Below are 21,170 nucleotides of genomic sequence, written 5' to 3' on the forward strand. Positions count from 1 at the left end.
ATTCATACTGCTTATAATTTGTGGTCTTTCCACCCAATTGGAAACACCTCCCACCTAGGAGGTATTGTTCCTAGATTAGCCCTCTCAGTATAAACAGGACTCCAGCTCTCAGGTCGGCTTGCACCCTAGGATTAATTTCATCTGGTCCATTCACTCAGCCAGCTTACGTTGACTGAATCCCTCCTATGTTCTAAGTACTGTGTGGGGACATATATCTGGGCTCTTTTGTAGTATATCAGCTAGTGGGGGAGAAAACGTATAAAGCAATAATATAAGGAGAATAAAATAAATGCCATGTTGGGGGTTCAAAGAAATAATTAACGTTCATCAGTAGGGATTTGGGAAGGCTTCATAGGGAGTGGCATTTGAGCCAAATTTTGCAAAAGTAAAATTCACTTTGTGAAGCCTAGGTGATAGACCTTCAAGACTGAGGGAAGAACTTGAAAAGAAGTATTGCATGCTATAGAAGCTTGTAGGAATCAGACTTTTATAGGTCAAGGAAGGATTTCTGGAGAAGGTAAATTCCGAGCTGAGAGTTAAAGAACAAATAAGATGAAAGGGGGAAAGGATAGAGGTGTTCCAGGTAGAGGACACAGCGTTTGCAAAACCTAGAAACAAGAAAACATGGTTTCTCAAATAGTTGAGAACAGAATGAAACTTAGCATGGCCAAAACAAAGTGATGCCTGTAGGGAAATGGTGTGCTCCAGGTATGGAGGCCTTATCATGCAGAGATTTACAAAGAAAAACCCTCCAGAAATTTGTTAGGGCAAGAGGTTTACCTACAGAGCATATTTTTTTTAGGTGATACTACGAATGTCTGTTGTTCTAAAGCAGACATTTTATGGTCTTGAAAGTCCATAAAAGAGTAATGTTGCTTGTTGAAAGTAGATGTCCTTTTTTGTATATAAAATAAAATGTGACACTTCTTGCTTTGTAGCAGGATTAGGATTGTTCTCTATTTAGGAAAAAAAGTTGTGGGGGGAGGGAGACTTCAAGAATGCTGAGTTTCTAAATTTTAACCAAAAACTTGTGATAAGAATTCTTATAATATCTCAGTTTTTAATCCAGGACATTAAGGATTGGTTTTTTGTTTGTTTTTTAATACGAGTCTTTCAGTGAGGAGTATTAAATTGGTTTGGACTTTATGTCTGAGATGTTTCGCCAACTTTAAAACTCTGATAACCGGGCTTCCCTGGTAGCACAGTGGTTGAGAGTCCGCCTGCCGATGCAGGGGGCGTGGGTTTGTGCCCTGGTCCAGGAGGATCCAGCATGCCGCGGAGCGGCTGGGCCTGTGAGCCATGGCCGCTGGGCCTGCGCGTCCGGAGCCTGTGCTCCGCGGCGGGAGAGGCCACAGCGGTGGGAGGCCCGCGTACCGCAAAAACAAGAACAAAAACAAAACCCTGATAACCAAGCTATACATGACCCAACCATCTGACACCCTGTCATAAGGTCAAAAATCTTTCCTTTCTCTCCCCATCCTATTTATTTTCCTTCTCCTCTCTTTCTCATCTTCTTCTTTTTATTTCTCCTTCCTGTTTTTCCATGCCTTTTTTGTCTTTGTCACATTTGCCCCCTCACCCTCTCTCTTTCTGTATCTGTTTCTCTCCACCCCTCACTTTTCTTCCTCAGCTCTCTACAACATATAGCTAAAGTCTGTGTTATATTTGTTATACTAAATAAATGTCATTTTGTTTCCCTCTTCTTTTAAAATACATATAAATGGGATATTTTACATTTCTCTTTAAATATGTTCTGTTTTCATATATGTAAATATATATGATTTGCTTACTTATATATTGTATTTTTTTCCCACTATGGATCAGTGACATTTAACTGAAAAAGATTAATCTTTCCTCATTGACTATACACAACAGGCCAGAAGGAAGCTGTTAGGGGTCATCTTCAGTTGCTACCAGTGTCTGCAGCTGCTTGTAGCACAGGTTTGGTTAGAATATTTCCCTGGGGTCCCTATGACATAAAAGATATGAAATTAATCTGGGAAGGCTTCATGGAGGAAGCCTTCCCAGATTAATTCCATTCTCGATGGAATTCTTCGAAGCACAAATTTTTTTCATTTTGATGAAGCACAGTTTATCTACTTTATTTTATGTTGCTTATGCTTTTGGTGTCGTGTCTAAAACGACTTTGCCTACCGCAAGGTCTCAAAGGTTTACTACTATATTTTCTTCTAAGACTTTTATAGTTTTAGGTCTAACATTCTCTGTGATCCATTTGGAGTTCATTTTTGTGTACGGTGTGAGGAAAGGGTTCAGCTTTCTTCTTTTGCATGTGGGTATCCAGTTATCCCAGCCCCATTTGTTAATCTATTCACTTTTAAACTATTTTTTTAAGGATGAAATACATTCAGAAGTATTTATAGCATATATGAAAGTACAAAAATAACAATAATACAGACACCTGCACTCATCTCCCAACTTGAGATGCAAACAATGAAAACCCCTTCTGCAGTGTTCTCAAATCTTACCTGTCCTGAATTTTGTGCTTGTTATTCTCTTGCTTCTCTGTATGGTTTCACCACATTTGTGTGTATTCCCAATAATGTAACATTTAGTTTCAGATGCTTTTTAACGTTTTATAAATGAAAAAACAGTGTATGATTTTTTTATGACTTGCTTTCTTTTTCTATTCAACATTATGATATACATCCATAGTAATGCCTATAGTTGTGGTTTATTCATTTCACGGTTGTAAACTATTCTATTTTCTGAATATATCAAAATTTATTCATTCTCCTCTTGATGGACACTCGGGTTGTTTCAGATTTTTTGCTATTACAAACATTGATGATGTAAACATTCTAGTACCCCTCTCCTGGTACACATATTGCAGAAATTTCTCTAGGGTATATATGCCTAGGAATAGAATTGCTGAGATATAAGGAAGACATGTCTTCCACTCTACCAGAGAGTGCCAAATTGTTTGCAGAGTGGTTGGTGCCAGTCTTTACTCACACAAGTATTTCATAACATTTCTGGTTGCTTCACATCCTGGCCATACTTGATATTTCCAATCTTTCTCATTGTTGCCAATGTGTGGTTTTATTGTCACAATGTGGTTACTATAAAATGGCATCTGATCTTGGTGTGAATGAGCATTTCCAAGATTACTAATGGAGTTGAGTATTATCTTCTCATGTGTTTATTGGTTTGGTGTTTCTTCATCTGTGACATGCTTATTCAAGCTTTTAATGCCTTTTTCTATTGGTTTTATCTTTTACTAATTCTTGGTCAATTAATCTATGTTGCAGATATCTTCTCTCTCAATAGATCTTAATTTTTATATATTCGAACTTACCAGTCCTTTCTTTTATGTTTTGTATTTTTTATGCCCTGTTTCAGAAATTCTTCCTTAATTCAAGGACATAAGCATATTCTCCTAAATATTCTTCTAAAAATTTTATCTTTCATGGTTAAATCTTTAAGTCACCTGGAACTGATTTTTGTATATGGTGCACTATAGGGATCCATTTTTTTTCGTATAGGTAACTGTTTATCCCAATATCATTTACTCAGTACTCCTTTTTCCCTACTAAACTGCAATGCCAGCTCCTTCATCAACCAGGTTTCCCAATATGTGTAGACCATTTCTGTCCTCTCTGTCCTATTGTATTGGTCAATTTTATTTATCCCTGTACTAATAGAGCATGTATTAGTTAGTTACTAGCTTTATAATAAGTCTTGACATCTGATAAGACGTCACCAACCTCATTTTTCTTCTATGTGAATATTTTGGTTATTTTTAATCTTTAGTTTTCTGAATAAATTTGAGAATTTTTTGAGATTCACTAAATAGAAGAGTAAATAGACTGACCAATTGATATCCTGGGATTTTTACTGAAATTACATTGACTCTGTAGATTGATTTGGTAAGAAATGATATCTTTATGATATTGTGTCTTCTTATCCTTTAACATGGTATAGCTCTTCATACTTACGAAGGTCTTCTTTAGTGTCTGTTAATAAACTTTTACAATTTTCTTACTAACGAACTAGCACATAATTTGTTGGATTTATTTGTAGATGAGTTACATTTTTATGCTATTAAAATATTATTTTTTAATTACATTTTCTTCTCATGGCTGATATATACAAATGCAGTTGACTTAAATATTGATTTGGTACCTAACAAATTATCTGTAGATACTTTTGGGGTTTCTATATAGACAATAATATTATCTAATAATAGTGACTTTTTTGTTTCTTCCTTTCCATTTGTTATATCATGTGATTCTTTTTAAAATCTTACTGCACTGACTAGGACCACCAATACCTAATAGAAGTGGTGATAGCTAGCTAGCATCGTTATCCTGTTTGTGGGCATAAAAATATTCTTTTTACAAATACCATATGCTAATGCATATATATGGAATCTAAAAAAACAGTACTTATGAACCTAGTGGCAGGGCAGGAATAAAGACGCAGACATAGAGAACGGACTTGAGGACACAGCGGGGGAAGGAGAAACTGGGACGAAGTGAGAGAGTAGCACTGCCATGTATACACTACCAAATGTAAAATGGATGGCTAGCGGGAAGCTGCTGCATAGCAAAGGGAGATCAGCTTGATGCTTTGTGAAGATCTAGAGGGGTAGGATAGGGAAGGTGGGAGGGAGGCTCAAGAGGGCGGGGTATGGGGATATATGTATATGTATAGCTGATTCACTTTGTTGTACAGCAGAAACTAACACAACACTGTAAAGCAATTACACTCCAATAAAGATATAAAAAAAGATTTTTTAATAAAAATAAACTAATTAAAAATTTTAAAATATATATTCTTTTTAAACATTATACCATTAAGTGTATTTGCCTTACCTTTTTCATTTTGGTTTAGTTTGTGGGACAGGGGTACATTCTCTTTTTAGGTCAGAGATGTTTCCTTCCTTTCCTAGTTTGTTTTTAATCTCAAATAAATGTTGCACTTTGTCAAAGAATTTAGGTTTTTAGTTTAGTTTTTCTCCTTTAATCAGACGATGTTATGAATTACATTAACATATCTTCTAAAGTTGAACCAAATCTACGGTCCTAGGACTCATCCAACATGATTTTGATGTATTATCTTTTTTTAACATTCCTTGATTTAATCTGTTCATATATTAAATTATACATATACATGTATATATATTTGTGTACAAATAGATGTGTGTGTATTTTCCCTCTTACCCTTTTTGCATCTGCATTCATGACCTGCTTCTACAGCTTCTCCATTTTTGTACTATTCTTGACTGTTTTTGATAGCACGTTTGTACTAGCCTATAAAATGAGTTAGGAAGTCAGTTTGTATAACATCAGAATTATCTTTTCCTTGAAGTCTTGGTAGAATTTTTATGTAAAACCTTCTGAACCTAGTGTTTATAAAAAAAATTTTCACAAATGATTCGATTTCTCTATGAGTAGAGGACTTACTAAGACTATAAACTTCTTTTTGGTCTTTGTGGATTCCTTACTTCATGTAATCTCAGCCATACCTTTAATTTAATTTTTTTAAAAATATTTTATCTAGCATTATTTGTTCTTGTGTTCAGCACAGGTATCATTTAGAGAATATTATCCTCCATATTCTAGGAAACAGAAATCTTCATTTAAGTGTCACTCCTCTTCAGTGTGACTTACCACGTCACTCCATTAAAACTGCTTTTTTCAAAATCACCAATAATACTGTCTAATTTGCCAAATCTAGTGGAATTTTTCTTATCACATTCAACCTTGCAGCAGCATTCAGTGCAACTCACCACACTTCTTCTTGAAACATCCCTTTTTTCACTTAAAATACGGCATGATACTTACCTGATTTTGCTGCCAGCCCTGGCCAGCCCTTCCTTCTACCCAGTCTGCAAGTGTTTGTATTCACTAGAACTCAGTTCTTTTCTATCTCTTTTCTCCTTGAGTGAATTTATCATTTTCCACTGGAGTAAATGCCTTGTATATCCTTATTACTTCAAAGTTTATATCTTCAGCCCAGACTTTCTCTTTTGAACTCCAGACTTAGAGACTTTCTTTTTAAAACCTACAAGCATCTCAAAGTCATCATCTTTAAAACTGAACTCTTAATTCCACGCCCAAGTCTTCTTTGTCTTAGTAAATAACACTACTGTTTATCTAGTTACTTGATCCAGAAACTTGAAAATCAGCTTGATTCTTCTCTTTGCCTCACTCTGTACAAAATTAGTGTCTATTCTTTATTTAAAATATGTCCCCATCTTATGTCACCCCTGATCTGCGTAGTCATCATCTCTTGCCTAGATCCCTGTAACAGCCTCACAATTAACTGGTTTCTCTACACTCTCTTGATGTGCTAGAGAATGACCATTGGCTACTTTAGACTGAGTGCTATGGGAAGGCCTCCTTGAGCTGGCATTTAAACTAAATCTGAACAAAAAGCAACTTGCCGTGCAAAGATCATTCTAGGTGGAGGGAACAGCTTCTCTAAAGATCCTAAGGGGGAAGCAAGTTTAGAATGCTTAAGAATGCCAATGTGGCTAGGACAAGCGTTAGAGATTTGGTTGAAGAGTTTAGCAGGGGGCTTCCCTGGTGGCGCAGTGGTTGGGGGTCCGCCTGCCGATGCAGGGGACACGGGTTCGTGTCCCGATCCGTGAAAATCCCACATGCCGCGGAGCAGCTGGGCCCGTGAGCCATGGCCACTGAGCCTGCGCGTCCGGAGCCTGTGCTCCGCAACAGGAGGGGCCACAACAGTGAAAGGCCCGCGTACCAAAAAAAAAAAAAAGAGTTTAGCAGGATCCAGATTACGTAGGATTTTGTCACTAAGAGTATGGAGTTTGAATTTTATTCTAAAAGAGACAGGAGCTAATGGAAAGGGATAGTTTAAATTTAGGGGGTAAGAGAGAAAAATCAAGGTCTGGAGTTTGGTAATGATGTTAGGACCTAAAAATTTGAGGGTCATAAGCATACAGATGGTATTTAGAGCTATGGGTCACCTAGAGAGAGAAAAAAAGAGAAGAAAAATGGGCCTAGTCTGAGCACTGGGGCACCCTAACATTTAGAGGGGCCTGTATAGGAAAATGAGGAATTGTGACCAGTGGGGAGAAAGAAAACCTTGAGTGTAAGGTGTCATGGAACCCAAATAAAAAAGTTTCAAGAATAAGGGAGTTGTCACCTCTGTTGAGTAATGGGTCAGAAAAGAAATAGAAATAGAATTCTGCTCCTATAAAGGTCATCACTTAGTAGTTTCCAGGACAATGAAAAGCTAGCTTTTATGGGGCTTCCCTGGTGGCGCAGTGGATGCAGGAGACATGGGTTCGTGCCCCAGTCCGGGAAGATCCCACATGCTGCGGAGCGGCTAGGCCCGTGAGCCATGGGCGCTGGGCCTGCGCGTCCAGAGCCTGTGCTCCACAACGGGAGAGGTCACAACAGTGAGAGGCCCGCGTACTGCAAAGGAAAAAAAAAAAAAAAAAGCTAGCTTTTAAGTACTCTGTAGAAATTCTTGAGAGCAATAAATAAGTATCTACCATTTTCCAAAGAGAGAGAGGGAGTCTTCAAGGAGCTTCCCTCCCCAATAAAGGAATGCCACATTCTTTAGCAATAGTAACCTGTGTTCAGCTCATCATTCAACAAATACCTGCTAGAGTCTTTGGGAATGCTTAGTATGACCCCAACACTTTTCTTGTTAGACTTTCAAACATCATTCACGCTCTTTGGCACATTGCTACTTTATAGCAAAATTTCAGTATGGTTGATAACCTTTTGGACCAGATCCGATTCTCTTAGAGCTTAAAGCTTTGCAGTATCTCTGACTGGACAGTCACAGAGAAATAAATATATTCTCCCTCGCAGTCAGCATATGAAGGAACAAGTAAACTTGTTTTACAAGAAAACTTCCAGTCAGTCATCACTTCTGAACAAAGACTTTTTGCCATGAGTAATTATCATTTAAGGTAGTAACTGGCTTTACGAATGTGTTTACTAAACAAGATTTTTAGAAAGACAGCAGGGAGACATTGAAATTTATCTTTTAAATCCATTTTCTGCCTATTTCAGTAAAATGGCTTTCTGACGTGTTAGACAGTAATTGCTTCCGGGTACTTGTTTTACTGTCTGGCTAATCACTGTCTCATTGCTTCTGGATTATTGACCTCCTATATCCATCTGGCTGCCAGGATCAAGCCCTGAGTCAGCCTGTAAAAACTCTTCTTGAAATGTTTTAAATTAATTGTGGATTTGCAGTGGTTTCATTTTCAAAGGTTTATTTTTAGTGCTGATATTATGATATCCATTTTGTGATTATTAAGTGAATTCAAGCAGGCCTGGAAGTGTTTATGTGTGTATGTATTTGTGTGTATATATAAAATTTATATTTTATTTTTATTTATTTATTTTTAACATCTCTATTGGAGTATAATTGCTTTATAATGGTGTGTTAGTTTCTGCTTTGTAACAAAGTGAATCAGCTATATATATACATGTATCCCCATATCTCCTCCCTCTTGCATCTCCCTCCCACCCTCCCTATCCCACCCCTCTAGGTGGTCACAAAGCACCGAGCTGATCTCCCTGTGCTATGTGGCTGCTTCCCACTAGCTATCTGTTTTACATTTGGTAGTGTATATATGTCCATGCCACTCTTTCACTTCGTCCCAGCTTACCTTTCCCCCTCCCGGTGTCCTCAGGTCCATTCTGTACATCTGCATCTTTATTCCTGTCCTGCCCCTAGGTTCTTCAGAACCATTTTTTCTTTTTATTTTTAGATTCTACATATATGTGTTAGCATACGGTATTTGTTTTTCTCTTTCTGACTTAACTTTACTCTGTATGACAGACTCTAGGTCCATCCACCTCACTACAAATAACTCAATTTCGTTTCTTTTTATGGCTGAGTAATATTCCATTGTATATATGTGCCACATCTTCTTTATCCATTCATCTGTCAAGGACACTTAGGTTGCTTCCATGCCCTGGCTATTGTAAATAGAGCTGCAATGAACATTGTGGTACATGACTGTTTTTGAATTATGGTTTTCTCAGGGTATATGCCCAGTAGTGGGATTGCTGGGTCGTATGGTAGTTCTATTTTTAGTTTTTTAAGGAACCTCCATACTGCTCTCCATAGTGGCTGTATCAATTTACATTCCCACCAACAGCGCAAGAGGGTCCCCTTTTCACCACACCCTCTCCAGCATTTATTGTTTGTAGATTTTTTGATGATGGCCATTCTGACTGGTGTGAGGTGACACCTCATTGTAGTTTTGATTTGCATTTCACTAATGATTAGTGATGTTGAGCATCCTTTCATGTGTTTGTTGGCAATCTGTATATCTTCTTTGGAGAAATGTCTATTTAGGTCTCTGCCCATTTTTGGATTGGGTTATTTGTTTTTTTGATATTGAGCTGCATGTGCTGCTTGTATATTTTGGGGATTAATCCTTTGTCAGTTGCTTTGTTTGCAAATATTTTCTCCCGTTCTTCCCAGTAAGTTTTATTTCATTAATCTTTATGCCACATATGCACCCTTTCTCTAGCTAGTGGGTGACCAGAACGTAACAACTTGAGAACAAAGGCAAAAGCATTACTGGGGTTATACAAAGAAGAGAGTTGCAGATTTTTTTTTTTAGCTCCTCTGCACCTAGGAGTGAGCATAACCAATGCTTTTGGGGGACTATAGGAGGGTATATCTTTCCACTTTCTCTGATGGAGGACTGAGTGGATACGCTGTCTCTGGCTTCAGTATTCATTTATGGAAAATTTGTCTTATTTTACTGTCATCCTCTAATAAACTGATGCATTCACTTTGCAAAATAAAAGACTATGGAGTTATTATATGCACTTATAAACACACTTTTGGGTAGATGGTTCTTCTGATCTTCCATTACTCTTCATTTTCGTCTCATTAATTTTCAGGTTTCAACACAAGTTTTTTAAAATAAGGATTTAAACATAAAACAGTAACCCTAGATAAAGAACTAAGGGATTTTGATATTTTGTAGATATTCTTTCTGTTTTTAGTAGTTTTTTGACCCTTACAAGTATGTATATTAGTCACTATTAATATTCTTATTTTCTCTAATTTGTTATAAAAACATAACTTTACTACAATGATGCAGTACTTTTTAATCATAAGAAACTGTAAGAATATCTTTATATTAAACCCAAAATACAGTATGAATATGAGATCTTATTTTTATATTAACGTCTGTATTTTGTAATGTATGTGGTATGTGTGTGTATTTATTTACTTTAGGTACATTTTACATTTATATGTTCACACAGATTTTATATAGAGACAAAAAAAACAACAGGCATAGCATTTGGGTGTTCATGGATGTTCGTTATATACATATATATATATATATATATGTATGTATGTATATATACGTGTATACACACACACACATATATATATATGTTATTGGGGATGCAAAGATATAAAAGATAGAAGAACCTAGTAATTGCCTTTAAGATCAGAGTACAAAGCATTAGTTTGGATTTTACAAGGCCAGCCAGCAACAAAAGAGCAGTAATTTATGAGCTCAGCGTAAAAGAATAGCATAATTGCATTAAAAATTAATGCTAATGAACACTAAAATGGGGAAGGTGGTTATGATGAAAGTTTGTATTCATCTTCTCTGGTTTGAATGATGGCTAGTGGCTTGATTAATGGCTTAATTTCTATCAATTAGCGGGGAAAAATCTCCTGTGAGACAAGGGTAAATTGAGCATTGAATTACATATCTTGCTTTTGTGTGCTAAGAAAAAAGAGCTGCGTGTCTCTGATATTAGCCACAGTGACAAATGTGGTGTGCCCTGCGATGTCTGCATTAGCTCTCCTGACAGGCGAGTTGTGTGTGGTTATGGGGTGTTTGGAGATGGCTGGCAGACAGCATTCACTTCAAGTTCCTTAGAAACATACAACTCTTCCATCTACAGAATTTTAATTAAAGAGTCAATAAGAATTCTGGAATTAAAATGGATAACAGATAGCAACTTCAGAGTCTGTATTCTCTGTTAATCCAGTATACTTCAAATTATATTCCTTTCTTCTATCCTGTTAAAATAAGAAAACTTCCAGTATCTTTAGCTTTGTTGGAATTATTACTTACCACTATTGAAAGTGGATTTGACTACCCATGTTTATTACATTTGAGAGAAGCATAAGGCAATAGTCTATGTAGTTCGTCTGCATAGTGGTTGTTTGTTTAGCCAAATTCTCAGAAACCATTCTAGTTTTTTGTAGCAACAATTGATGCACAATAAATAAGAACAGCTCTAAAGTAGTAATTTACCATTCAGGTTGTCTTCAGGCTTAAATGAAAGAATGATAGGTTTTCTAAAAACTTTATTTATTTTATTCATTAATAAAGGTTTTCAGAATGTGACATATATAATTCTTTAAAAATTTAATCGAGTATGAAAGATTCCAAAAATATACATCTGTAATCTAGCTCAAGATAACGCCAGAAAACCAAGACAATATATATGGCATCTCCTCCAGAAATAAAGCTATGTTGTATTTAACTGAATGTATAAGCATTAAAATGCAGAATAAGAACAATACCAAGAACATTTATTATTCTAGTAAATGGGTAAGAAGGAAGAAAAATACATGTTTCTTGTCAGGAGTGGGTAAAGAATTTATTTGACTAAGAAATAATGACTGGATCACAATTCAGGGATTGGATCCCATTTCTTCCACCAACTAGCCCAGTGACCTTGGCCAAGTTACTTAGCCTCAGTTTCTCATCTGTACAATGAAAATAATAATAGTACTATCTCTTATGGTTATGACAGTTAAAAGAGGTAATCCATGTGAAGTGCTTAGCACTCAGTGCCATAAATGTAAGATTCTGTTACTGCCGTGATTACCGCTTCTGCTACCATAACAGCTCATCTGGCCTTTTTAACAACCATTTAAAAGAAAAATTAGCCTCTATGACCTTCCTCACTAGAAAGGCATCCCAGATATTGATGATCAAATATACATCTGTTTTAAAACATGATTTCTACCACATGACTACCATTTTAGGGAGTGTGTGGTTGTAGACATCAATTAGGATTCTATATGGCCAGAAGTTGAGGTTTATATACCAACTTTTTAGCCAACTTCCGTGTCTCAGTACAATTACTAAATCAGCCCTCTAGTCCTGTTACTAGTAATAGCTCTCAGTTACTAAGTGTTCTTAATGCTTCCTCAGCCCTGTGCTGAACACAAGTGTCATCTCCCAGATTTTCATGACTTGTTCCTTCACATGATTCTTCTTTCTGCTGAAATCACCACGTCAGGAGTTCTTTCCTTGTTACCCCATCTGAGATAGCCCCCCTTTCTCCTTTGTAGCCCTCTACCCTGCTCTATTTTCCTTGGTATTATATTGTTTATTACATGTTTATTATTCGCTTCTTCCATTGAAACATAAGCTCCATGAGGGGAGAAAGAAACTCTTGTCTCTAAACCCTGGTATGCAGAACAATGCCTGAGTGTGCTCAAATATTTGGAAGTAGGAAAGGAGAGAGAAAGGGAAGGAAGAAAGGAGGGAGGCAACCTCTCAACCATCCTATGATGTTTCACCTATTATCCCCATACCACAGAGGAGAGAACTGAGACCACCACAACGCACTTGCCCAAGGTCACAAAGCTATTAAGTAGAAGAGACTGTTCAATCCAGATAGTCTGAACCCAGAGCTGTTAAAACTAACCACTTAGAGACATTTAATTTCTTAAAGTTACAAAACCTTTTATAATTTGACATTTCTCCCCCATAATGTTTTTTTAATGGCTATTTTAATGCCCCTTAATTTTTAAGTTTTCAACAAATGTTTATTGACTGCTTACTAAATAATAGAGTATGCTATACTAACTCCTGGAGTTGACACAGAAGGGTATGTCCCCTCTGCCTGGGGAAATGAAGCTTTTGCTCATGAAGAAATTAATATCAGTGGGAGTTAACATATGCTGAGAGCCAAATGAATTATAGAAGAGGCCCCTTTTCTCAGAGGTGGCAAGGGAAGTGACAGGGAGGATTCAGAAAAGGTAAGAGCATTCTAGGTGAGAGGAACTAAATGAGGTGGAATTTGTGTGGATTTTCAGTATGGATTTTGTTTTTCATAAAACCTAGTCTGATGCTCAATTCACTTGCACTTATTAAAATGTTTATCAGAAATTCTTCACTGGTTCAGTCACATTAAATTTATTCTTATTACTTAATTTGACATGGAAAGCAGTTTGTTATGAGTCTGTCTTGGACCCCATCCAAGGGGGGGGTTGTTATTAGAGACACTCCAGGAGCCTCACTGACATATATAACTTGGTACTGTATCATAAGCTTCCAGAAGGCTGATAGACAAGCCACATTCTACTTAAGAAGTTTTCTCATCTTTCACGTTATTTCTGGATATCAGTTCTGGAAATTGGTGCCCAGGGATATGAGATTATGAACAACCTTAAAATGTTACGGTTGGATGGCTTTCTAATATATGTTTTATATGTTTTAATGAAAGAAACTTATTTAAAATACACTGTTTTGAACTGTTTTGAAGAGAAAGCAGTGGCTATATTTCATTAAAATTTGTGTTCATGAGGAGTTGCTTTAACTTTAGAATTCCAAGTGAGCTTTATGGTATGTTTTATTTGTCTACAGATTTTATTGAACAGCCATCTCCATTTACTTATTTATTGAATAGCCAGTTTGTTATTGTTTGCTTTTTTTCTTTCGTTCTTGCAAAGCACTTGAAAGTGCTTTATTTTTCAAGGACTTTGTCTTCAGTGTCTATATTGTACCATAAAAGGAAATTTTGCAGATATTTCCATTCTTGACTAAAATTTGAATCCATTTAAACTGAAAATAAGATCTTCTCTTATATTATTCATGTATTTGTAGCAGTAGTATTAGTATATAAATTTTTTTTCCCCTTGGGAGAGAAAAGTAGCATAAGTAACTCAATAACTATGAAGCCAACCAACCCAAACTCTTTGTAATATAAAATGCATTTTAACTTTGGGGAAATTCATAAATTATTAATATTCAAAAGTAGTCATTTGGAGATGAGATTTTAATGTGTAAGGTACCTTTCATGAAACTCATGTTGCTTAGCCCATTACATTTTGGGTAATAGTGCCATCTGCTGTTCTCTGCCTAGCATTGCTGCCAGTTTAGACAGGTTGGCTTGTTGGTAATCTGCAAATGGTGTACATATTTAAATTTTGCCTTTTCAAATAAAAGGTTTATACTGGACCTTGTCATCTTTATCTACTAATCTTAAATTTGTGTACCTTTTGCTAACACAGAAAATTCTGTAAATGTGTCATGTGAAATTGTCAAATATAACTCAAAGTAGCAGGTGAACCTAATTTTTATAACATCAACAGTAACTAATAAAATATTTGATTTTAATTTTTAATCACAAAAAGAACAAAATAATTGTCCATGCAGTGAGTTATTGACTTTTTTAGTCTGTAGTGACTTAGCTTTCTGACTCCATTATTTTCTCTTTTATTATGAAATATGAAATATTCTACGGACATCTTGCAAGCAACCTATGGAAGTCATTTTGTTTACCAATAATGTGTTTATCAAAAAGCATCAAGTGCAAATAGATATGTTTACTTCATGTTTACCATGTTAATGTTTAGAAACATACTGTAATTTTTTTAAAAATTAATTTATTTATTTTTGGCTGCGCATGGGCTTTCCCTAGTTGCAGTGAGCGGGGGCCACTCTTCATTGCAGTGCATGGGCTTCTCATTGTGGTGCATGGGCTTCTCATTGTGGTGTCTTCCCCTTTTGCGGAGCATGGGGTCCAGGTGTGCGGGCTTCAGTAGTTGTGGCTCTCGGGCACAGGCTCAGTAGTTGTGGTGCACGGGCTTAGTTGCTCCACGGCATGTGGGATCCTCCTAGACCAGGTCTCGAACCCGTGTCCCCTGCACTAGCAGGCGGATTCCTAACCACTGCACCACCAGGGAAGCCCCAGAAACATCCTGTAATTTTTATTCTCCCAGTAACTTTATCACTTGTTTTCATTTTTACCTCATGGCTGATGAATACAGGATACTTTGTATGCTAGGCATTCATGCCAAGCATATAAACAATAACTAGGGGACTTCCCTGTTGGCGCAGTGGTTAAGACTCTGCACTCCCAATGCAGGGGGCCTGGTTTGATCCCTGGTCAGGGAACTAGATCCCACATGCATGCCGCAACTAAGAGTTCGCATACCACAACTGAGGAGCCCACATGCCGCAACTAAGGAGCCAGCAAGCCCCAACTAAGAAGTCTGCCTGCCACAAATAAGACCAGACGCAACCAAATAAATAAATAAATGTTTAAAAAATATATATATATAAACAATAACTAGTTTTAATTCACATTCTTCCCAGTCTTAAAATTGGTACAGAATTTTTAAATGACAAATTGGCATGTTAAACTTAAGAGCCTGAATGTAAAACAGTTTACTATAGGGACTTCCCTGGTGGTCCAGTGGTGGTTAAGACTCTGCGCTCCCAATGCAGAGGGCCTGGGTTCAATCCCTGGTCAGGGAACTAGATCCCGCATGACGCAACTAAGAGCCTGCCTGCCACAACTAAAAGATCCCGCATGCCACAATGAAGATCCTGTACGCGGCAATGAAGATCCTGCATGCCACAACGAAGACCAGGCGCAGCCAAACAAACAAATAATAAATAAATATTTTTAAAAATAAAATAAAAATAAAACAATTTACTATATATTATTGATGTGTTTTATTCTGCTTCCCAAAATGACAGGGTTATACTTAAGACATAGATTTGTGGACATTGATCTTAGAATTTTGAGTATGAAGCAGTTTAAAACATTTTTTATGCCTGTTTTCAGACAGCATGGAGCTGAGCTATTTATAAGGCTAAAAATGAAATCTCCCATGCATCTTTCAAATTTTAATTTATAATCTACAAGCAATAAATGCTGGAGAGGGTGTGGAGAAACGGGAACCCTCTTGCACTGTTGGTGCGAATGTAAATTGATACAGCCACTCTGGAGAACAGTATGGAGGATCCTTAAAAAACTAAAAATAGAACTACCATATGACCCAGCAATCCCACTACTGGGCATATACCCTGAGAAAACCATAATTCAAAAAGAGACATGTACCACAGTGTTCATTGCAGCACTATTTTCAGTAGCCAGGACATGGAAGCAACCTAAGTGTCCATTGACAAATGAATGGATAAAGATGTGGCACATATATTCAATGAAATATTACTCAGCCATGAAAAGAAATGAAATTGAGTTATTTGTAGTGAGGTGGATGGACCTAGAGTCTGTCATACAGAGTGAAGTAAGTCAGAAAGAGAAAAACAAATACCGCATGCTAACATACATATATGGAATCTAAAAAAAAGAAAAATGGTTCTGATGAACCTAGGGGCAGGACAGGAATAAAGACGCAGACATAGAGAATGGACTTGAGGACACGGGGAGGGGGAAGGGTAAGCTGGGACGAAGTGAAAGAGTAGCATTGACATATATACACTACCAAATGTAAAATAGTTAGCTAGTGGGAGGCGGCCACATAGCACAGGGAGATCAGTTCGGTGCTTTGTGACCACCTAAAAGGGTGGGATAGGGAGGTTGGGAGGGAGACACAAGAGGGAGGGGATATGGGGATATATGTATACATATAGCTGATTCACTTCGTTATACAGCAGAAATTAACACAGCATTGTAAAGCAATTATACTCCAATAAAGATGTTAAAGAAATTTAATTTGTATATCACTCTCTTACTCTTTAATTTCAATATCACATTCTTTAATTTAAATATCACCAGTAAAATGGTTCCCACATTGAAAGGTAAAAGCTATGTTGGTTTATTTTCATATTGTAAGTCAAGCAGACAGGCTTTCCCCTATCTGCCCTGTCACTTTGTTAGTCCTGAAGTGATCTTTAAAGAAACACAAAGATAATGTTCTGTTTTTCCTCTAATCTTTCTCCTTCCTTCCTTTACAGTTTCTCCAGTGCTATTTTGTTAAATATACTGGCCCTTTGGCCAGCTTCTGTGATAACACTTTTATTTGTATTAGGAGCTGGTTGTATGCCCATATTTAAAGCTACAAACACTGCAAGCTTTAGACATCAAGTACTGTTTGTGAGCTCACCTCTGACATTTAATACTAATGATGTGCTTTGTAAATCCAAATGAGGGAATATGTTAGAGAAAAAATCCGAGGGGTCAAACAGTTGATACATATGAGACATCATCCTGAAGTCAGAAATATTGTTTTTGGTTGGGAACTAATGATTGTGAAATAATTGTGAAACTAACACCTACACAAACAAATGTGTTTTCATGTTGACCAGTTAAAGTTGAATCACTTGGAATGGTATCTAATATGATTTTTCTCTGCTATATTAATGCCATTATACATGTAACTAGTAAAAATATTATCCTCTGGTACGGCACATGTTAATAAGTTAGCTGGGCAAAGAGTCTTCTCTCATTTCACATGCTCAGTTAGTACATTGCATAATTAAAAGGAGCTTTTATTCTAAAGCATGTGGAACTATTTGCTCTTCCATGACACTCTGACAGTGTTTGCTTTTTATATAGGAAAATATATTCTTCCAAAGATGTGAGTGTTGGCTGTGACAGCTGTTACTTCCAAACATTCCATGCAGGATTCCTCACCTGAGAAAAGACTGGTTACAGCTGTCAGGGACACATCTCAGAAGCACTGTCTTTCTTTTAAATAAACTGGAACTTGCATAAGACTATATGCTTATAATTTGTGATTGGCCAAAACTTGAAGCAGAGATTTTTCATAAAATGTTAATTTTTATTGAATGTGTTAGACCAGATTTCATACTGTCTATATCATTTAACCTTTTCAACTTAGTATGTAAAAATTACTTTGATGCAAATAACTCTACCTTGTTAAACCAGTTATTACAGATTTTTTAAAATAAATTCAGTTATTATTCATACAGGCTAAAACCCCAGCATTTTTAGATGCCTTAGCTGAGTATTCAGTGGCTCCTAATTCAGGTGTGTGTTCGTTTCAGCTTAGACCAAGAGTTTAAACAGTAAGGTTGTGAACCATAATGTTGCATTTTTCTTGCCCAGCTAGCATGTGAAAAAAAAATACAAAAGTATGAAATGATACATGCCTGTGGCTATTTATTAAAGCACTAACTGTAAAAACAAAGGACTGGAAACAACTCAGATGACCATCAACAGGGCATTGGTAGGAAAAAACTATCATAAAACCATAAAATAGGTTACTGTATAGCTGTAGCATAAAATGAGGAAGTCTCTATACTGGAAAACATAGTGTTAAAAGTGAGAGAAGTAATATACATAGGAATGTATAGTATGCTAATTTTGTGTAAGAAAGAAGAGAATATGTATACTTATATTTTCAGAAATAAGCAATGGAAGGATAAAAATCAAAACCTAATAAAAAATGGTTACCTATGGATTGGGGGAATGGGATAGGAAAGGAAACCTAGACTTCTCTGAATGATGTTGTTTTAATTTTGACTTTGAAAGCATGTAAGTGTTTTATGCAATTAAAAAACAAATATTAATTATGAAAACAGTAGAGCAAAACAAGATTTTAAAAAAAAACTGAAACAAATGAACCTAACTATATATCAAGTTGGTAGCATAATCACATGGAGAATCATTTCAAGTGACTTTAGAGTATAGTGTTTTGACAGTTCATCAGTGGAATAAATCCTAAGATCAAAAAGAGCCATAAAGAAATTTTAAACTATTAATTCATCTTGTTAATAGTAACATTTGTCTTACTATTTTGAAACTAATATATATTCAACTCACATATTAGGAAAAACAACTAAGTACTTTTGATCACATCATTAAGGCCTATTATTCTTAGAATAAGAGAAAAGATATACAAATATAACTCACATTCGATTTTCTTTTCTAAAAGTATGTATTTCCTACCCCACCCACTGAAAAAGCTGAGAAGCGGTGACAATCAAGTAACAACAAACACCCCTACTGCTCAGGTTACTGTCTTTAAGTATCATTCCCCACTAAAAGGAATCCAGGCCCTTTGGAGAAATGGCTGATTTCAAGTCTGAGACAGGAACTGTACAGGATGAACCTGGGACATCTTATCACACTTTAACAAAAGAGATCATATCAAAAGGATGCAGGGACCAACATGAAGAGGCTCCCACTACCCAAAGGTAGAATCAAAATATGAAAATGACTACGACGGACTGAAGTACATTACATATATAAATATTCATGAGCTCATAATGGTCATCTTTGGACCAAAATTGATAAATTAAGGGAAAGAATTAAATATTTATTCTGCCTTTTCCTCTAGACTATATTTCACAGTTACAAAGTAGTCGATGAAGGAAGTTCTTCGAATCACAGCTAATAAATGCAGGACAAATAATAGAATTAGAAAAAAATGACCATTTTGCAATGTCTAATAAAATAATGGAGCTAAGCAACAAACATTGTCTGCTAAAACCATGAAGTGAAAGGTTGGTGGAGAACTAGGGTCAGGCTGACATCACCTTGGACACACTGATCAATCTTAACATCATTAGAAGTGGGAGAAGCACATCCTGACATGATGTTAATAGGAATTACATAGCACCACCTGTGATGTGTTCTTTACCAAAAGAAATTGAACCTGAATCTTATCCCTGTCTAGGTCTAACTGCTGGTTTACACAAAATATGAAGGACAGAAGAACATGTTAATTGACACCATGAGAATAAAATCAGCAAAATCCAGAATGTAGAAAATTGTAAAGGCTAAATGATCCATTTTCTTCAATAAATAAATGACAATGAAAGGAAGGGATGGTGGACCGTATGTGATTAAAAGGAATTTGTCGACTAAGTGTAATGTGTGGACCTTGTTTGGATCCTCTTTCAGACAAACCAACTGTAAAAAAAGCACTTGGACAATCAATGAAAATTAAACATGGATTATATAAGATGATATTAAGGAATTATTACTGATAACGTTGGGTTTAAAGATGGTATTGTAGTTATGTTGCTAGTTTGTTTTGTTTTTTTAAGCCCTTATCTGAGATGTCTAAAAAAATATTTAGGGGTAACATGGCATTATGTCTGGGATTTACTTTTAAATACTCCAGGTCCACCCCCCAAAATTGAAGTGGCCATGGATAGATTAAATAAGAATAACAGAAAGTTAATGATTACAGAAGCTGAGTGATGGGTGCAGATGGATTCATTGTGCTCTTATTCCTTTTTCCTTTTATGTATTTCCATAGTAAAATTGGAAAAAAAATGTAAAGTCCTCCTTACAGATTAGCACAGATTAGCTTGGATCGTTTTAGCAGTACCTTCTCAGCAATGTTTTAGGTTTTAGGTGAGAGTCTTAGTGGATAGGAATGTTATCTTTGTGGGTCTCCAGGGGGGGCAAAAAGTTTCTATTATAACTTAACCATAATGTCTTTTTTTTTTCCATCCAGTTAAATTTCATAAGTCATAAAATTACTTCATAGAAAAAACATTGCTTAGGTATAGTGTTGATAACAAGCTGACAAACCAGAATACACTGACATAATACCCTCTTTTTTAGACCAAGCCACCCTGGTAGAACAAGTAAAAAGAGTCAAAGAAATTGAAGCCATTGAAAGTGATTCTTTTGTTCAGCAAACATTCAGATCAAGTAAAGAAGTCAAAAAGGTAAGTTTTCATCAAGGCATTATGAATAAGCCTTTAGATTCCAACTAAAGGGATGTTTTATTAATGGATTTTACTTAAATGTAAGTGCTTCTTCTTCTAATAGATGAAGGAGGTTGAGAGTGTATCAGCATGTTATTGAGAGAGAGAATGAATCAGTGAGAATCAGTTCAAGTTTAACTTGTTAAAAAAAAACTGTGAAAATGTATCTGATGCCATTTTTATTTTAAAATTCACCAAGAAGGCAAAGTATAAGATGTCAACATACAGTTCTATAACAATAATACACATTTCATGAACGTACACAGTTTTCTTTTCAAATGTATACATCTACTTTTTGAATTGACATTGCTAGAGAAAAGTTAGAAAAGAACTTTAACAATAAAATTATTACCCAAATAGTAACATATATTTACACTCTTTGCCCATATGGGTATCACTTATTCAACTCTAATAAAAGGAGCTTTGATTGGCATTTTATTTCTGTTGAATATTTCATGTATTCTTTCAGTCATCGTCAGGGCTGCTTTTTGGA

The 21,170-nt window shown here is 36.0% G+C and overlaps 1 protein-coding gene across 1 annotated transcript in view; it reads left to right on the forward strand.

Moving 5' to 3' along the window:
* RSRC1 (arginine and serine rich coiled-coil 1) overlaps window positions 1-21,170 on the forward strand; it is a 453,481-nt gene that overhangs the window by 424,766 nt on the left and 7,545 nt on the right. The window contains exon 8 of the mRNA XM_060149888.1: window positions 20,532-20,638. Within this exon, the coding sequence (XP_060005871.1) occupies window positions 20,532-20,638 (107 nt within the window). The remainder of the gene's footprint in view (window positions 1-20,531; window positions 20,639-21,170) is intronic.

This window comes from Lagenorhynchus albirostris, chromosome 5, assembly GCF_949774975.1.
Source record: "Lagenorhynchus albirostris chromosome 5, mLagAlb1.1, whole genome shotgun sequence".
In the NCBI taxonomy this organism is placed as follows: Eukaryota; Metazoa; Chordata; class Mammalia; order Artiodactyla; family Delphinidae; genus Lagenorhynchus; species Lagenorhynchus albirostris.